We start from the raw sequence: 18,856 nt of genomic DNA on the forward strand, positions 1-18,856 counted from the left end.
CACCATTGAGCTACTTCTTATATGCCGAAAGGCATACAGTGAATACTAATTAAGTTGTTGTAATTAATTACTATATATAGCATTATATTTAGCTGGGATACGTACGTTCCATCCTGTCGTGTCAGCGTGTATCCGTAGTGAGGATAATTAACAAAGGACACGTTCACTCCGACCAGAGGAGTTCCATCTATAGTCAACACCTGACCCCTGATGAGAGATGCCAAACTGAAAGTAGGCAAAGAAATGGAGAGACAGAGGATAAAGAAGGAGAGAGAGAGGGTGAGAGACAGACACAGAGAGAGAGGTTCATCAAGCTGGTCATTCTTTCATCCATCCGTCAACTGAATTGATGAATCTCTCCATCTTTCAATCATCCAATCTGTCTATCCATTTATCACTCACATCCTTCACCATTCATCAATTAGCAATAATTAGGTACTCCGGCGTCTAGATGTGCTCACTTTGCTGTACATTTATATTTATTGCTAGATTGTACACATTCGCTCATTCACTCCTTCGGAAATCCAGTGCAGATATCTAGGGCCAGTATCTCATTTGATTTGATTTCTATGTGTATTTTTATTGATATTTATCTTGGTTTGGTTCTTGACTCTTAACTCATTCACTGCCAGAAAAAATCAATCAATCAATCATCCACTGCCAGCGATTTTCTTAACTTTTCAAGTAGTCACAGGATATTTATCTCCAGTATGATCGATCCCCTGATGGTTGCTAATCACGGAGGGTTTCACTGTGCTTCCGCGAAAAAAATGAAATGTCCTCCCGTTCGCTTATTATGCGCCGTTGAAAATAGCATGTTTCGCCGAAAATACATAGTAAAACACAGGAGCCGAGATACAGAATTTTCCCCAAATACTTTAACCAGGAAGTGAATGGAGCAGTAAATCTTTGGATCACGTTATCTCCTAGGATAAGGATAATTCCTTTTAACAGGTCGTTCATGAAAGTCCTTGCGGTCTTGTTTCCAATGAGAACCTGTGAGCAATTAGGGGTTAAGAGTCTTGCTCAGGGACAAATTTCATTTCATCGACACATATGCTGACCTGGCCTGGAATCGAACCTGGGGCAACCAGGGCCTCTGGCTCCCTAGGCGGGCTCACTAACCACTCAGCTATAGCCGCCCCTGGTTCTGTGGGGGGAATTAAAAATAAATAAATAAATGTAAAAAAAAAACGACCAAAGTCGTCAAAGTCGTCCTATGGCAGTGAATGAGTTAACTGTACCTGCCCAGTGTTTTATTCTCACAACTGTTGCTGCTATCACACCTGGATTTACCTCTATCTTAAACAATGTTGACTCTAGCCCATCAAGGTGTGGGTGTGGGTGCGCTTGCGCATGCGCGTGCGTGTGCGTGTGTGTGTGTGTGTGTGTGCATTCATGTGCCTTGCCATCATACCTGGAGTTGAAGGGGTTGTCTCCAGGGATGATGTGCGTGCTGTCCCGTCCCACCAGCATCTTCACGCGGTCGTAGAAGGAGCGGACACGTGTCTGGACCAGGGGGCTCTGCTGGATGACCTGCAGGGGGTCTCTGGAGCCTCGACACAGGGGACTGTTCTGACAGGGACTCTGGATGCAACAGTCTGGGTCCATGCAGTCTGTCAGACCATCTGAGAGGATGAGGGGATGAGGGGAGGAGAACATTAATCCTGGTTCTGTCCTCTGTTCTCCTTCATTTGTTATTTTTGGGGTATTTTGCTTCTATTGTTCTGCTTTAATCTCCTCCTTTCCTGCCTTCATGCCTCTTCTTTCTTTCTTTCTGTCTTTCTCTAACTCATCCTTCCCCCTTTTGTGATGACACCCGCTAAGACTCCCGCTAGTTGAGCTCCATCCCATAATGTCACCTCCTTCGTTGTCCTTGTTGTCGGCACAAGACGTCTCCATGGCAACGCTGCAGCCCGGTCCTCTCCAACCCGTCTGGCACTCACAGTGCCAACTCTGCTGTCCCATCATGCACTGGCCATTCCCATTACACAGGTTGGGACAGCCGTCTGGAGAGGAGAGGAGAGGAGAGGAGAGGAGAGGAGAGGAGAGGAGAGGAGAGGAGAGGATGAGCAGAGAGTAAAACAAATGAAAAAGGGGATGAATGAAGGGAGAAAGATTGATGCTTGTTTGTTGCATCGTCAGATGAAAACAAACACACACACACACACACACACACACACACACACACACACACACACACACACACACACACACACACACACACACACACACACACACACACACACACACACACACACACACACACACACACACACACACACACACACACACACACACACAAACAGTAGACCTATAAGTCTGAGTCGATTTAATAACTGCACAGCACTATAGTGTAAGTATTGATTGTTGAAGAATCAATTTAATTCTGTGGGTCAGTCTTCATGTACACATTGGCTCCTGTATGTCTATATGCCTCCGGGGCGAGATGCTAACGCCTGTCTGTGTGTAGAGAGAGGTGAATGGATTGCTTGGTATTCACTTACTTGATAGAGCCCACCCCATCATCACTCTCTCACTCTCTCTCTCTCTCTCTCTCTCTCTCTCTCTCTCTCTCTCTCTCTCTACTTATGATTCAGTGTAGCTAATGGGATTCTGATGGCCTGAGAGTAATGCTGTCTCATGAGAGAATGAGATTAAGTTCGACTGAGTGTGAAAGTGCGAGAGTATTTGTGTGTGTGTGTGTGTGTGTGTGTGTGTGTGTGTGTGTGTGTGTGTGTGTGTGTGTGTGTGTGTGTGTGTGTGTGTGTGTGTGTGTGTGTGTGTGTGTGTGTGTGTGTGTGTGTGTGTGTGTGTGTGTGTGTGTGTGTGTGTGTGTGCGTGTGTGTGTGTGTGTGTGTGTGTGTGTGTGTGTTTGCGCGTGTGTATGTGTGTGGTAGCAGTTTATGAATATATGAACCTTCATTCCAGGTCATGCAAAAAGCCAATATTTAAGGCCCTGAGGAAAAGTTTGTCTCTCACTAGCATTGCAAGGCTCAAAAGTGACCTGGCAGTTACAGTAGCTGGCAGTGACCTGGAAGCATACAGCACATCAATGCTGTCGGGCAGAAACCTAGTTTCTCCATATTTCAAGTTTTTTTTCGTAAATTAATGCCCTACTTCATCATATACAAGAGTGCCGCACAAAAGTAGTGAAAATAGCTGATTGCGTCGAGGCTATTTTCACTATTTTAATATATATATTTTAATGATAATAAAAAGGAAACGTTTTGGACATGGTTTTCACCCAACAGCGATGACATGCAGATGAACATTGGGTCAATATGAGCTGTGGTTTGACCCCCCCCCACACATGTTACTCTGCTTTGATTGTCTCAAGGGCTCCATTACATTTCATCACTGCTTCTAGTCAGATTGAATTAAATACATGCATGTCCTTTTGGAAATGCATGTAGACTGTCTGATATGCTTGATCAGTTAACCGCATTAAAGCGCGAATACATACTCATTTCGACGTCTGGGTTCGGACAGGCTGGACCGCACTTAACCCTGGCGTCCCTATTTTTCAAAATGCGCCAAATCGAACTCTGTTTTGCAACATTTGTTACCATATCTCACAACTAGTTATGTTATGTTCTCTGCTGATTCCTAAACCTATCAGTGTTTTCAATCTTCAGTCCCATGGACACTTCAATGACCACTGAGCGCTCGTTTCCTTTTACTGAACACTTGTTTTTTTTATGTACCGTAACTTGTGGTTTGTTTTTAAGTCTCTTTTTGATGAAACTTTATGTTCCGTGTTGCTGTGTCTTTTGAGATTCTGTGAGATTCCGAATCTCAGTGGGACCATTTCTTTGTATAATAAAAGTAGCTAAAAGGCAAATGAATATAAATATATGTCCTTTCATCTTTGTTTTGCTTACGATGTCCTCGGGACATTGGAACTTTCATATCCTTGCAGAAGCTTATCAAAAAGGCTTCAAAATGTTTGCGATTGAGGTCATTTGCCACCGCGCTACCAGCAACCTTCATTATTATAGCAACCACTGACTTTTGTCTAATGCAGTGGAGAACCACTGGTCTAATGTGAGACTGTGAGTCAGCCACAATTAATCTGTCAGGGTGATGATGATGATGATGTTGATGTTGATGGGGGTTGCCATGGTGACAAACAATGACAGAGTTTCTCTAGTTGCACAGAAAGGCCACAACAATCTGGTCACAAAGATTTCCTCTGCAGAGAATGAAGGAGCGAGATTATAGACGTTCTTAAGCTCTGCCCACGAGAGACAGGGAGCGAGACGAGGTTGACTGATGTAATGAGACACATGTCTGCAGAATGGATAGAGAAGACACACACACACACACACACACACACACACACCCTCCCCTCATTGTGTGTGTGTGTGTGTGTGTGTGTGTGTGTGTGTGTGTGTGTGTGTGTGTGTGTGTGTGTGTGTGTGTGAGAGAGAGAGTGAGTGAGTGTGTGTGTGTGTATAGACATGGAAAGTTGGTTATGTGCATATGTGCACGCGCACACACACACACACACAAACAAACACACACAAGCAGGCATGCCCATACACCTGTGTGCGCAAAACAAGCAAACAAGCACACACCTGTGTGCGCAAGCACATACACGTGTACGCACACACACACACAAGCAGGCATGCCCATACACAGGCAAACACATACATACTGTATGTACAAACACGCACAGGCAAGCACACACAGAACACACACACACACACACAGCACGCACGCACGCACGCACGCACGCACGCACGCACGCACGCACGCACGCACGCACGCACGCACACACACACACACACACACACACACACACACACACACACACACACACACACACACACACACACACACACACACACACACACACACACACACACACACACACACACACACACACACACACACACACACACACACACACACACACACACACACACACACACGCAGAATGAAGCACCCTGGAGATATGACCTGACATTTCCTACTCAGTGGCAGTCTGGAGTCAGCAGGACAGAATAACCAATAAGTAATAGATTATGAATATGAAATGGTTCTCATTGAGACCTGCTCGGTGGATTAATGAACATATTTTCACTCAAGTCGCACTGTATGAGTTTTGCCCTCTAACAAATCGCTGCATCAATAAAGCCGCGCATTATGAATACAAATTGTGCAATCTCAACCGAGGCGGCGGTTAAATTAACAGGCATTTCTCTCCGATTGCCGTTTCATCATGTGTCTCAACGACAAGGCGACCGCGGAATGTCAGCAGAGGACTTTGTAAAGAAATAGAGAGGCTGTTTGCATTCTCATTTCAGCTGCGCCGCAAAATCCTGAGCGTTAATTTAACCAAATTGTCGGGCCTCTCATCTCCGTATTTAAAATGTTTGTGTTTTTGTGATCATACTACAGTGTCACACAAAATACAGTATCAAACATAGCAGATCAACAAGCTTGTACAGTTAGGTCTGCTATTTTTGCTATGTTTGAATTTGAATCCTGAAAAGTAACAGTTCTGGACATATGAGATTTCCCCCCCGACAGCGAATGGTAACGTGTGCAAATGTAACCCAATATATGATACTATATATTAATTAACACTGAGGGTTTTAGTGCGTTTGAACGGCAGAGACCGGCGCTGGCGCAGGAGAAAGGTAGAGGAGCTTAACCACTCTCTACAGGCTCGACGCGAGGAATCAAATCAGAGGGTTTTTATCTTTAATTAATGCCATTTTCCGCATCAGGGGACAGTTCATAATGCAGCATTAACAGCCAGGCTGGGCTTGATTGTCCCCAAGTATTGAGCTCTCGCGAACAAAGGTAGTTAGCAGTGATTGCTTGTTAAATGGAGTTGCCATTTAAAGCAGCCAAATACTTATGAAGTGTCTGGACAGGACAATCCATAGCCGGCATTGATCGGCTTGCTTGGGTAGGCCTGACACGAGGCTTCTCCCTCTTTAGTGCGGCACCAGAGTCGATTCCCCCCACCCCTTTACTAACTAGAATGAAGAGGGATTTCAGAAACTATTAAGTCCTCCCTCCCCACTAATGTAGTGTGACTCTAACGAAATCCCCTCAAAAAGGAGTAGAAATTGCCTTGGGTTATGGGTCAGCAGACACACTCGCGTGTGGCGAGAGAGAGAGAGAGAGAGAGAGAGAGAGAGAGAGAGAGAGAGAGGGGGGTAGAGAGCATGAGAGACCAAGAACAGTGTGAGAAAGAAAGAAAGTCCAAGACAATGTTCAAAAAAAAAAAGTGCAGCCGTTCCCCGAGAATCCAGCCGCTTTCTAAAGGTCATAAAGTAAAGGTCAGTGCAATAAATCCGAGGAAACCACTGCTCCTGGATAGAACAGATAGCGTTACATCCAACAGGCTACCTGGAGAAATTATGATAATTGCTTTTCTCCACACGTCACCTCCACTCTCTCTCACCGCCCTTTATCCTTTTTTTGCTCTGTCTCCATCTCCCTCTTTATTCCACATATCTCTTCTTGGTCTGTGACCCCCCCCTCCACCCCTCCCTCCCATCACTCAATCTCCTGTTTTATCCCTACAGCTCTCTTCATAAAACAATGAGAGCTGTTCCATTAAGCTGGGCGGGTGAAAGGACACTCTCAATGGTGCTCAGGGGATCCGTGCCTATCAACCAATCCCTGACGTAAGTTCGGGGCTATCTATTAACCCATTCAGTCCGGGAACGCATAACTGTGTCATTTTTAGATGTCTTTGGCTGTTCAAAAAATAGCAGATCTACAAGCTCGTAGCGTGGCATCGAGCGCCGCGCTACGAGCTTGTAGATTTTTTTTGGGGGGGGGGAATCGTGATTTTTTTTTTTTTTTTTTTTTTTAACTCAAATCTTTCTGGGGATTCTGGAAATCTCTTCTAAATCCTAACAGTTTTTTAGAAAAAAAAAAGTATGTTGCTATAATATCAGTGGTTCTCAGACTTTTTCAAGTCAAGGACCACCTAAATTCATATGTATTTGTCCGCGGACCCCCCCTTCCCCCCATCGCAAAATATTTTGTTCCAGGGACCCCCAGAAGCAAAGATTTCAGTAAAAAATTTATATATATATATATTCAAAGATTTGCACACATTTTCACGATTCTTTTTCAAAAATAGCAGATGTACAAGCTTGTATATTTTCTATTTTTTGAATAGCCAAAGTATAAAATAATAATAATGGTTACACAGATGCTTTCCCGGTCTTAATGGATTAAACAGTGTGGTGGTAGTGGTGTGCAGAGAAGTAGAGCCCGCGGCAGACCAGGAGGGTCTTATGTTCTTTGATTGCATCAACGTGAGCCTCTTCATGTTATCTTATGTGCTCTGAGCTGAGCTTTTTAAATGATATTTCTCATGGGGATAGTTTTTGATGGCCCAACAAAATTGGAAAATGTAGCGGTATGGCTGTCTGACTCATAAACACATGCATGCGCAACACACACACGCGCGCGCAAGCAGACACTGACTCGCCAACCACACGCACACAGGGATTCATTAGCCACCATAGATTGTTGTCACACAAATACCCAAATGTAAACACACAGTTAGCGGCTCTGTCTTTGACACAACATTAAAGCTTTGCATCAGTGGCCTATGAAATTTACCAATTACCTCCCTAAAGTACTTCAGGGCTCTCATCATTTCCTTCTCGCGTGGAGCCGCTGGCTTCACACGATGCATGAGCAGAATACCTTAGTAGAGCTAATAGCAGTGGTTTGGAAGAAGTTCTCACATCTTTGACTCACGTAGAAGTAGCAAAACCACAGTGTCAAAGTCTTTTGTTAAACCACTTAAACCTCAAAGTCCATCGGGGGCCATCAGTACTCTATGCACTAGTGGTATCTTTTCTGTTTTCGCTCGACATTAACCTATTCAATCCGGCAACGCATCGGTGTCATTTTAGATTTTAGCTTTTATTTTTATACTTTGGCTATTCAAAAATAGCAGATCTACAAGCTCATATAAGGCGGCACCGAGTGCCGCGCTACAAGCTTGTAGATCTGAGGTTTTTGAAATGATTGTGCAAATCTTTGAATACATATATTTTTGGGAAACAACATTTAACTCAAATCTTTGCCTCTGGGGGGATCGGCGGCCAAAAATGATCGCTTAAAAATATATACATTGAAAGATTTGCTAATTTTTTTTAAAAAATTCAAAAATGGCAGATCTACAAACTTGCATATCTGCTATTTTTGAGTAGCCAAAGAAATCTAAAATGACAGAGATGCGTTCCCGGATTGAATGGGTTAAATATCTCTGCTGAACATAGCCGATCGACAAGCTCTGTTTTCTGCTAAAGTTTTCTCCAGAATACTGAGGTTTAAGTGGTTAATGGTAAGTACATGTAAAAGTAGTCATTATGCAGAATGCCCATTTCATATAATCATATAATATCATGTTATTGGACTATAATTGTTAATCATTAATGTCTTCATCACTTTAATGTTGCAGCTGGTAAAGCTGGAGCTCATTTTCATTACTTTATAATATTAAATATATAATAATTTCTCAGTTGATTTATAATGTGTATTGACAATCTAAATCTCTAAAGAAACTAGCATCCAAGGCTGTGAAATAAATGTACCTGTATGTATGTAAAAAAGTACAAAAGCCTATTTTCCTCTGAAATGCAGTAGAAGTATAATGCAGCATGAAATGGAAATACTCAAGTAAAGTACCTTAACATTGTACTTAAGTATAGTATGAATAAACGCACTTTACAGTTGTTACATTCCACCACTGGCTAATAGTATTACTAATAGTACTGTACTGTGTTTGAGTATCAATTATCCACTGGAAATAACGGAAAGGATTGCACACGCACGCGCACGCGCACACGCACACGCACACATCACAGCATGGCCCCTCAGTACTGCTGATTCCACACTAGATTCTACTGAACCCCAGGACATCCAGGTCTAATGACATCTGGCCCGCGATGCGGTGCGCCCCCTATAGGACACAGAGTGCACTACATTGCAGGGCTGATGGCAGTGGTGGAAGAGGTACTTCAGTTTTATTTTTAACTCAAGTAAAAGTAACAATATCATAATGTAGAAATACTCTGTCACTGTGTAAAAGGCCTGTGTTAAATGGCCTTTTTAATTTGTTAACCCATTAAGACCTGAAGCCGATTCTGAAAACACCTTCTAAATCGTAACCTACGTTTTCTGAAAACGATTTTAAAATAGTGAAAATAGCCGATCTACAAGCGCACAACGCCTCGCGTCGCGAGGCGCTGTGTGCTTGTAGATCGACTATTTTCACTACTTATGTGCAACACTCTTGTATGATGAAGTAGGAAAAAACATACAAATTTGAAACTAGGAGATACAAGATTTCTGCCCGATAGTGACGACAGACAGTAACAACTAAAATGACACAGATGCTTTCCCGGATTGAAAGGCATAACAACGTACAGGCTTTCCAGGTCTAAATGGGTTAATGTTTGTTTTGTAATAATAACCCAAATAAAATAAAAAAAGTAACTAAAGCTCTCAAATTATTGTAGCGGATTAAAAATCACAGTGAGATGTAATGGAGTAGAAGTATAAAGTATCAACAAATTGAAATACTCAGGTAAAGTATAAAGAAATACCTCAAAATTGTACAGCTTTCCACCACTGGCTGATGGTCATTGAGACCGTACACCCCCAGCTACTTTACTACAGACAGAAAGCACCACAGACTACAGAGCCAAAGCCAGGCCAGACCCACAAAATGCAGCAGCTCGCTTCTACCACCACAGGCTAGAGAGAAGAAAAACCACACAGTCAAAGATACGGTACCTGCTTTGTCAACCATGCTTCCAATGTCTGCAGTGAGAGAAAACGTGCAGAGGGTAAGAGATGGGGCAATGGAGAGGGGGAGGTTTATTTTTTTAGATTGTGTCAGAAAAGCAAGCAACATCATGCAGATGAGCTGAAATGAACAGTAGGGTAAAATAAGCTACAGTACGACTGAGATGCATGGTCTTGTGTTACTGAGGATTTATTCGAGCTCATTCTTATTTTCTATTATTTTAAATACATTTTTTATTGAATTCGAATGTCCTTTTATAATGTTTTGTGTAAAGCGCTTTGTTGAAATGTGCTATACAATTAAACTGCCTTGCCTTGCATACCCTAGCCTTGCTTTACCCAGCCTATAGCTTTGCAACAAGCTGAAGCCTGACATTTGATGATGCAGGCAAAGATGACCTACTTTCAATGGGGGAAACACTGAGATCATACTGTTATTTCCCCTGTGTGTGTGTGTGTGTGTGTGTGTGTGTGTGTGTGTGTGTGTGTGTGTGTGTGTGTGTGTGTGTGTGTGTGTGTGTGTGTGTGTGTGTGTGTGTGTGTGTGTGTGTGTGTGTGTGTGTGTGTTAAGAGGATATTAGTGTGTGTTTGTGTGCCTTGGTGATAGGGAAATGAGACTTGGCATCTCGAAGCCCCGCTGGTGAATAAAATGAGCGTGACATTCATCCATCCATCCACACTGACACCAACGTCAATATGACAGACAGTGATTGACAGGCACAAATATGAGTGGCACGCGCACACACTCACACACACACACACACACACACACACACACACACACACACACACACACACACACACACACACACACACACACACACACACACACACACACACACACACACGTACACACGCACGCACGCACTAACGCACACATGTGTCCGCACATGTTGTGAAATGCAGCTGTGAATGTTTTGTTGCCACTGTGGTGAAGAGATTTATCTTTCTCAAACTGTGAGACTCCTGAGGTCTTACCTAGCATGGACTAAACCCCGCTTCTTTGTAAGTCCTACCTGAAGCCCACCCCCTACGGCAAGCCAATCTGACTCACTACGGCAAGCCCCACCCCCTACAGTAAGTCCTCCGAGGCGCTCCACTCATGTGTTTGCTTTGCCTCTTCCTATCTTGTTACTGACACCATGGAAGAGAACAGGTGGTATACTGTCTGTGTACTTGGGTTTTGGTGCACATGCACTTGTTGATGTGCGTCTGCGCGTGCGCCCGCACGCACGCACGCACGCACGCACGCACGCACACACACACACACACACACACACACACACACACACACACACACACACACACACACACACACACACACACACACACACACACACACACACACACACACACACACACACACACACACACACACACACACACACACACACACACACACACACACACACACACACACACACACGATGTACTCACCAATGGTGCAGTGCTCTCCGTTCCAGCCCTGATGACATTGACACTTGCCGTCCTTGCAGGTTCCATGCTTGATGCAGAGCGGGTTACACACACGCTGGTCACAGCCGGCGCCGGTCCAGCCCTCCTCACAGCGACACGCTCCACCCATACACACCCCATGGGTCCCACAGTCCACTGAGCACACCTCTGCGGGGAGCCATAAACATTTGGTTTATAAGCCAGTAGATCTTCTTCATGTCTATTCGTATACACAGCTGCTACAGTATAGGGATGAGAGGGGTGCTTTAACACCATGTACTGTATATGCTGTTAAGCACTATATACTTCATCGTACGACGAATAACTAAAATAGGCGATCCGCGCCGTGATGCAACACGTTGTGAGCTTGTGCATCATTATTTATTTATTTTACTAGAATTTGCACTCTGGATATGAGCATCTGCTAAATTGTAAATTGTAAATACACAGTAGACAGGGTAATTGTTCCCCACATGATCTCCTCACCACAGAAAATGGGATTTAGGTTCAAAATCGTCGACATTTCCCTTGAATGGTTTTGATCATATAAGCGGCAGCTATTTTATGCTGATTTGCGTCTTATGAACTGAGTAGAGTACCACTGTCCTGCGGTGTTGTTCACAAATTATATTGTAAAGCTATATTCTATATAAAGTCCAAGAAAAAGAAAATAGTTTCTACAGTATTTGTGTCAGGGGCTGTTTAAAATATCTGACTTATGGTATAATATAGATTACTGGCAATCTGTTGCACTAAACCTCTAATAAATCTTCTCAGTGTACAGTGTGGTATAAGTGTAGAAGGTGATATGTTTACTGTGGGTATCTTCAGAAATACAGTCCAATAAATTCCTGAAATGTTAGCTTGAAAACATCACAATGTTGAGGGAAATATCGGAACAGGTTATTACATAAACAAAATGCAGCAAATGCTGGAAAAATACACAATAAAATCCTCAGTGTACAAACGTAACCAAATGGACCCATAAAGGTTCATTTCAGTTCCATTTGTAAATTAACACAGAGGATTTACTGTTGCAGCAATGAAACACACAATGAAAGCAGCAGTCTCTGCCAGCTCCTGATGAATACAGACAATTCCAATGAGCTATTTTGGTGCCGTTTGAACGGTTTGTGAAGCTTATATTCCTGTGACAACACAACAGTACTTGACTACTTGAGCACTTGTCTGGAAGCTGCAGCCATCGGCAGCACGTGAGACGATGATTCCATTCTTGGTCGAGAGTGCAACGATACTTTTCTTTTCTTTTCTACATTTTCAGAGGCACTATAGAGTGTAAATGTTATCTTTGTATTAAAGATAAGCATCCCCCCCACCCCTCTTGTTGGGAGCCGGGGAGCAGATAGGGTTCCCTGGCTGGCTCGTGGAGCAGAGGGCATTATCTCTCGCATAATGTCAGTTTTATGGCTCTGTTGTGCAGCAGGAGAGTCACTAATTACTGAACAAGTCAAACACTACAGTATCTTTTAGAGGCTGTTATTGATTGTATTATTGCAAACACTGCTTGTGTAGATGTTTCTGTGCCAGTGCAGTGTAACAGTACCCACCCAAGGAGCAGTCGGGCCCCATCCAGTTGGGGTCGCAGCTACAGAGGCCAGTGTCGGGTATGAAGGCCCCATGGCCGTGGCACTGGTCTGGGCACTGGGCCCGGGGCAGCTCACAGTGGGGGCCCCCCCAGCCGGGCTTGCAGTGGCACTCCCCGTTCACGCAGATCCCATTGTTGGAGCACGTCGGGTCAAGGCAGTCCACTACACAACGCAAACACATAGAGGAGACGCTAGGATGAGACAAGATATGAGACGACAGTTAATACTAATGAAACGGAAACTTTGCCGATTCCTGAATCCCATGCTGTGAGATCATATACGTTATATAGTGTGGGGGAAAAAATACATTTTATGTCTTATGTGTATATCGCCATGAAATGCTGTGTACCCCATGGACGTCGAACTCGTCATTTCATTTCATCGCGCGGAGTACCTATGACATGAAACAATGTGACATATACGCCTGATGCCATACAACCAAGTGCCGCGTATGTCCTTGATATATTTGTGGTCACGGGCATACACGAGAGAAATACACATTTGAAATAGGATATAGTTTCCCACACTATGATTGCACATGATCAGGACAATGGGATTTAGGTTGGAAAAGTTTCCCTTTGACAATAAATAATTAATAGCAAAACAATTAATCCTTGAGGGGAAATTAGTGTTGAAAAGAAATTGGTTAGAAATTAGAACTGATTATTATGGGGGAAAAAACACATGGAAATGAAAGCTCAAACATTCAGCGTGATTGTTAGAGCAGCGTAAAATACAAGACAAGTGCACACAGTAGCTGTACTTATACAATACATAGTGTCAAGTGTCAGCTTTCTATTATGTAGAATGACATGCTATGCCCAGATGTAAACAGACATGTCTTCTGGTATCATATAGAACAAAAAAGCTGAAAGTGAAGACGCCAGGGTCTGCAGATGAATAAATTGTGTTTGTTTATTCATTACGATGCTGAAAGACAAAAATAGAAAGATTCCACTGTGTATAAGCAAGACAACACACAAAGAGAGAGAGATAGAGGAGAACATCAGTAGTGACACTGGAACAAAGGTTATGAATTACCAGCCAGATACAAAGGAAAGACAAATGACAGAAGGCACTTTTTTCCCTCATTCTTTGTTCATGTGGAGAAAAAGGGAGAATTCATTAATAGAAATATCAAGACATCGTTACTGAGGCAATTAAAGATCACAATAATGAGAGCACACTGCTTTAAAAGATCTGTGAGTGACACTCACTGATGCTTTGTGTGCGTGCGTGCGTGTGTGCGTGCGTGCCTGTGTGTGTTAATGCATGAGGGAGAATCTGACACTGTCATTCTGCCAGGCTGACAGGAGTCTGAGTGGTGAGTGAAAACCAATTTGACAAATTACCCCCCCCCCCCACTCCCCACGCCCCTACACCAACCCCCCTCCATCCCACATCTTTCACCCCTCTTCTGCTGGCTAGATTGACCCCACCGCGCCCTTACACACACACACACACAGCACACACAGCACACAAAAGCGCACACCCTCACACATTGCCTCAGCCTTCCATTTCTGTTTGCCTGGCAGAAACGCTTGGATCACGGTTATCGATTTTCATGTCGCTGACGCTCCAGGTAAATTGTTTGAGGGACTCTGCTGTGATGAAGATCAGATTTGAAAGTGGAGAGGAGGAGGAGGAGGAGGGAGAGAGAGAGAGAGAGAGAGAGAGAGAGAGAGAGAGAGAGAGAGAGAGAGAGAGAGAGAGAGAGAGAGAGAGGGAGTGCAAAATTGGATGAGAGGGTGAGAGAGAGAAAGAAAGAAAAAAATTAAAGAGGAGGAGAAAATGCTGACCTTGTTCTCTGGTGCAGTGGTGCTCTGCATCTCTCCTTCCTCACCTGCTTCTATCCGTCATCCAGTCTCTCAGCTGTCTTCCCTCTTTCACCCCCCCCCTTTAATATTATCTGTACATATTCACTTCCACCTGAGCCCCTCACCACCTCCCTACTCCCTCTCTTCTCTCGATCTCTCTATCTCTCTTCTTTCTACTCCCTTTCTTCTCCCCCTTTCCTCTATCTCTTGGTTCTCTTCTCTTTCTCTCTCTCTATCTTCTCTTGCTCCATCTCTACTCTGTCTCTCTCTGACCAGCGAGAGTGTGGCGTGCTGATAACTCTTAAAAAGGATCGATAGAAGCGATTTCATCCCTTAATAAAGGTCTCTGATGTATTCGGGCTGCGGTATCGTACTTCATCTGTATATGTGGACGTGAAGTGCGCTCGCTCAGGAGGAGATTATGTTATGATGAGCTGTCTGGCGTGACGTACTGCTGCGTTTGTGGGTGTGTTGTCGGTGTGCGTGTGTGTACTGTATGTACGCCTATATGTGATGTGTTCAATAGATTTTTATTTTATTTGTTTCAATGTAATGAATCCTCACACACACAAACACGCACACACACATGCACCAGTGGCGTAAAGTAATTAAGTACATTTACTCAAGTACTGTACTCAAGTACAATTTTGAGGCATTTTTACTTTACTTGAGTATTTCCAATTTTCAATACTTTTACTTCTACTCCACTACATCTCAGAGGCAAATATTATACTTTTACTCCACTACAATTATTTGAAAACTTTAGTTACTACTTTGTAGATTTTGATTATTATTACAAAACATGCATTACCCACTTCAGCCCTATATACATTTCGTCCATTAGATTTTTTACACATCCTAATATACAATTGAGAGTCCTGCGCATGCGCGGCGGTCGTCTACTCTCATACGGGTCCTCATGCTCTCTCTCTTGATACAAACTTATGGTCACTCGACCATGCTCTCTCTGTCAATACAAAGTTAAGTTTCGGTTTCGTTTTCACCTCCGGACCTTCAACAAGCGGACCATCATGGGCTCTGGCGTTGCCAAATCATGTGCGAGAAACAAGCACCGCTGTTGCAATGAATGTCTACACGCTCTACTGTCTCTGTCTCCGATGTGCGGGCCAGGCTACTAGACGGGAGGGCCGCGTAACGGCCAGAACCTCTAGTTTTATACATTTGAAAACTTGTGAAATGGGACATTCTGCATAATGAGTACTTTCTACTTTTGTACTTTAAGTATATTTTGATCCCAATACTTTTGTACTTTTACTTGTAACAGAGTACAGTAAAAGTTTACATTACAGTATTGATACTTTTACTTAAATAAACATTTTTTGTACTTTTTCCACCACTAACACACACACACACTGTATAAACCAGCTGTCCCTCTGGTGTTCCTCACCCTCAGCACAGTTCGGTCCTTTGTAGCCGACGGAGCAAACACAATTGCCGTCGGTGCAGGTCCCATGGCTGCTGCAGAGCGGGTCGATGCACTGGGTGACAGGGACGTCACACTCCGCTCCCTTCCAGCCGCTGTAGCAGATACAGGAACCCTTGTCGTACTGGCCGTTCCCACTGCACAACACCGGGCAGGCAGCTGCATGGAGACACACAGAGATAGAGAATTAAATTAGATTAATAAAGGAATAGACAGTAGATAAATTATACCCACCAACTCGCGCGCACACGCACACACACACACACACACACACACACACACACACACACACACACACACACACACACCCTCTCAGTCATGGGTTGGACAAAATAATAGCAGAAGTAAACGGTATATTTATACAAGGTAAGCAAAAAAAATATGTGCGGAGTACATTTTACATACGGAACGTATAAGTATAGTAATAAAAATGCAGTGCAAGTAATAAAAATGCAGTGCAAGAATTAGGAACAAACTATAAATCATTAAAAAAAAAGTGCAATGCAACATTAAGAACATACAAAGGACAACACAGTAATGAGTTAGTAGGTTTGCTTTTTAAGTAATCTGGTCATGTGAGGGATACTTTAGCACAAAGTTCAGTCCAGTTTAGCTGGAGATGGTGTTGTGCAATGGGACTGTGAGTGAATTAGCCATAGTTTAAACTCTTCCAATTGATTTCAAAGTGTACTACGTGCACAGCACAGAAGACTCAAAGGTAAACCATGTATTGCTCTTTGCCCCAGGCTTTTATACACCGATGTTGATCGAGTGATAAGCCCGGGGTTGGATGAGTCTAGTTGGGTTTCTGTTGAGTAGAGCTGTGCTGGTCGAAAGCCAAGAACAATTTTGCGAACTTACTGGCCCTTGTTCCCCACGGTTGGCTCCTATATGGAGGATGGAGGATCCCATCTTCCTTTAGACTCTTTGCGGTGTCTGTATTGAGTTGTAAAGGCGATAACCTCCTTATTTGTTTCAGGTATTATTTAATGTTTATGCTCAAAAATACATACAAAGATTAAAAGTGTCTGTTTTGACTTCCATGCATCCTTTATTTTTGCATGGATGTTACGCTATAAATCCACTAGAGGGAAGTTCGGAGTCAAACGTTTTCCGACAACACACCTGGGAGGAACTGTCGAGGAAGTCGTAATAATGTAACTGCTAAGAAAGAGGCGATAGCGGAGGCAGCGTGGTAGACAGGGCTGGTCAGGATGGTTCCCGAGGTCCCCATCCTCGCACAGATAGGTAGCGAGAATAAAGCTTTGGTAAGACAACAATTCAACACCAAATTCAAGTTTAATGTCAAGTTTACAGTTAGGGGTTAAGTGCTCATGGACACCTCGACAAATGGCCCGGGGCTGGGAAAACGAACCTGGGACCATCTGTTTGACCAGGTGGCCTCTCTACCCATTCACGAAATCTCGTCTAGTGAGACTTCCGGTGGGGCCCATTCAAGACAATCACGTTGCATAGTGTGCTGTCACTATGAACGTCAGATCTCACAAAAAAAACAACCCAAAAAGCTATTAAAATACGCGGTTTAGCGCAAGTCCCATAGGCGCGGGTTTTTAACTGCGGTGGACCCGGGATGGAGTTATGACATTTTTCTACTGTACCACTCGTCCTAGGATATCATAACATCGTAGAAAAGGTAAGAAAACCGTGGGGCAAAATTCCCCTTTAACCCATTAAGACCTGAGGCGATTCTTTAAAAAAATCAAAATCCTAACAGTTTTTGGAAAAAAAAACTAAAAAAAAATTTTTTCTCGATTTTTCAAAAATAGCAGATCTACAAGCTCATAGCGCGGCACTCGGTGCCGCGCTATGAGCTTGTATATCTGCTATTTTTTAATAGCCAAAGAAATCTAAAGTGACACAGATGCGTTCCAGGTATTAATGTTAAGTAGAGTATAGAGGAAAAAAAGGAAAATGTCAAATAACAAAACAAAAATATCAAATGATATATGTACCCAATACATAATAAAGGCATAGAATCTCAGTCTCCTGTGCAAGTAGCAGCAAACATCTAATATGTATGAAGTGGGTGGTCCATAATTAAAGTCCCAACCTGGAATTCTAAATGAACTGTTGGGTGTCTCCACTGAAACAAAACTGCATTTGAACACTTACTGTACACTTTTTGGGAACAGCAAAGATCATAAATCTTCCTCCCTATCTAATAATCCCCAATGATCATCATTATTCAGGAGGAAATAGGACTTGGCAGGCACTGCCTCTTTAACATTGAGCATAAATGAGCCTTTAGAGACATTGTGCGATAGAAAGCAAACTCTGCCAACGTGTGCGAGCCCATCAATAACAAAAGCAGCTGGTGGAAGCTGTGTAGATTAAAACAAACAAAACAAACTAACCACAAAATGCAGGTGCAGCTGCCTCAGGCAGGTATAACATCAAGATGGTGAATAATAGGATCCAGAGAGTGGTGAAGACATGGAGTAATTACAGCCGGAGTTAAAGGAGCAGTTCCCCCAAGAAATTACTTTTTTTTCTATCAATTTCACACCCCATGAAGCCTTGAAATTCATTCTTTTTTGTTTTTGTCGCATTCCTGAGACATAATTTGATGACCGGGTCATTGGTCAATAGGAGACTCGGTACCGGAGACTCCGCCGGTCATCAAATTATTGGCTCAGGAATGCGACCAAAGCCTAACAAATTGATAGAAAATACGTTATTTTTTGGGCGAACTACTCCTTTAAAACCATTTA

At 43.3% G+C, this 18,856-nt stretch overlaps 1 protein-coding gene across 1 annotated transcript in view; it reads right to left on the reverse strand.

The window, feature by feature from the left end:
• tenm2a (teneurin transmembrane protein 2a) overlaps nt 1–18,856 on the reverse strand; it is a gene marked incomplete at both ends in the record, with an annotated part of 243,147 nt that overhangs the window by 29,315 nt on the left and 194,976 nt on the right. Inside the window, 6 exon segments of the mRNA XM_080416486.1 lie at nt 106–225; nt 1,418–1,628; nt 1,863–2,009; nt 11,239–11,424; nt 12,825–13,025; nt 16,089–16,283. Of these exon segments, the coding sequence (XP_080272612.1) occupies nt 106–225; nt 1,418–1,628; nt 1,863–2,009; nt 11,239–11,424; nt 12,825–13,025; nt 16,089–16,283 (1,060 nt within the window).

The sequence above is a fragment of the Gymnoscopelus braueri genome (assembly GCF_963280865.1).
Source record: "Gymnoscopelus braueri genome assembly, chromosome: 20".
Lineage (NCBI taxonomy): Eukaryota > Metazoa > Chordata > Actinopteri > Myctophiformes > Myctophidae > Gymnoscopelus > Gymnoscopelus braueri.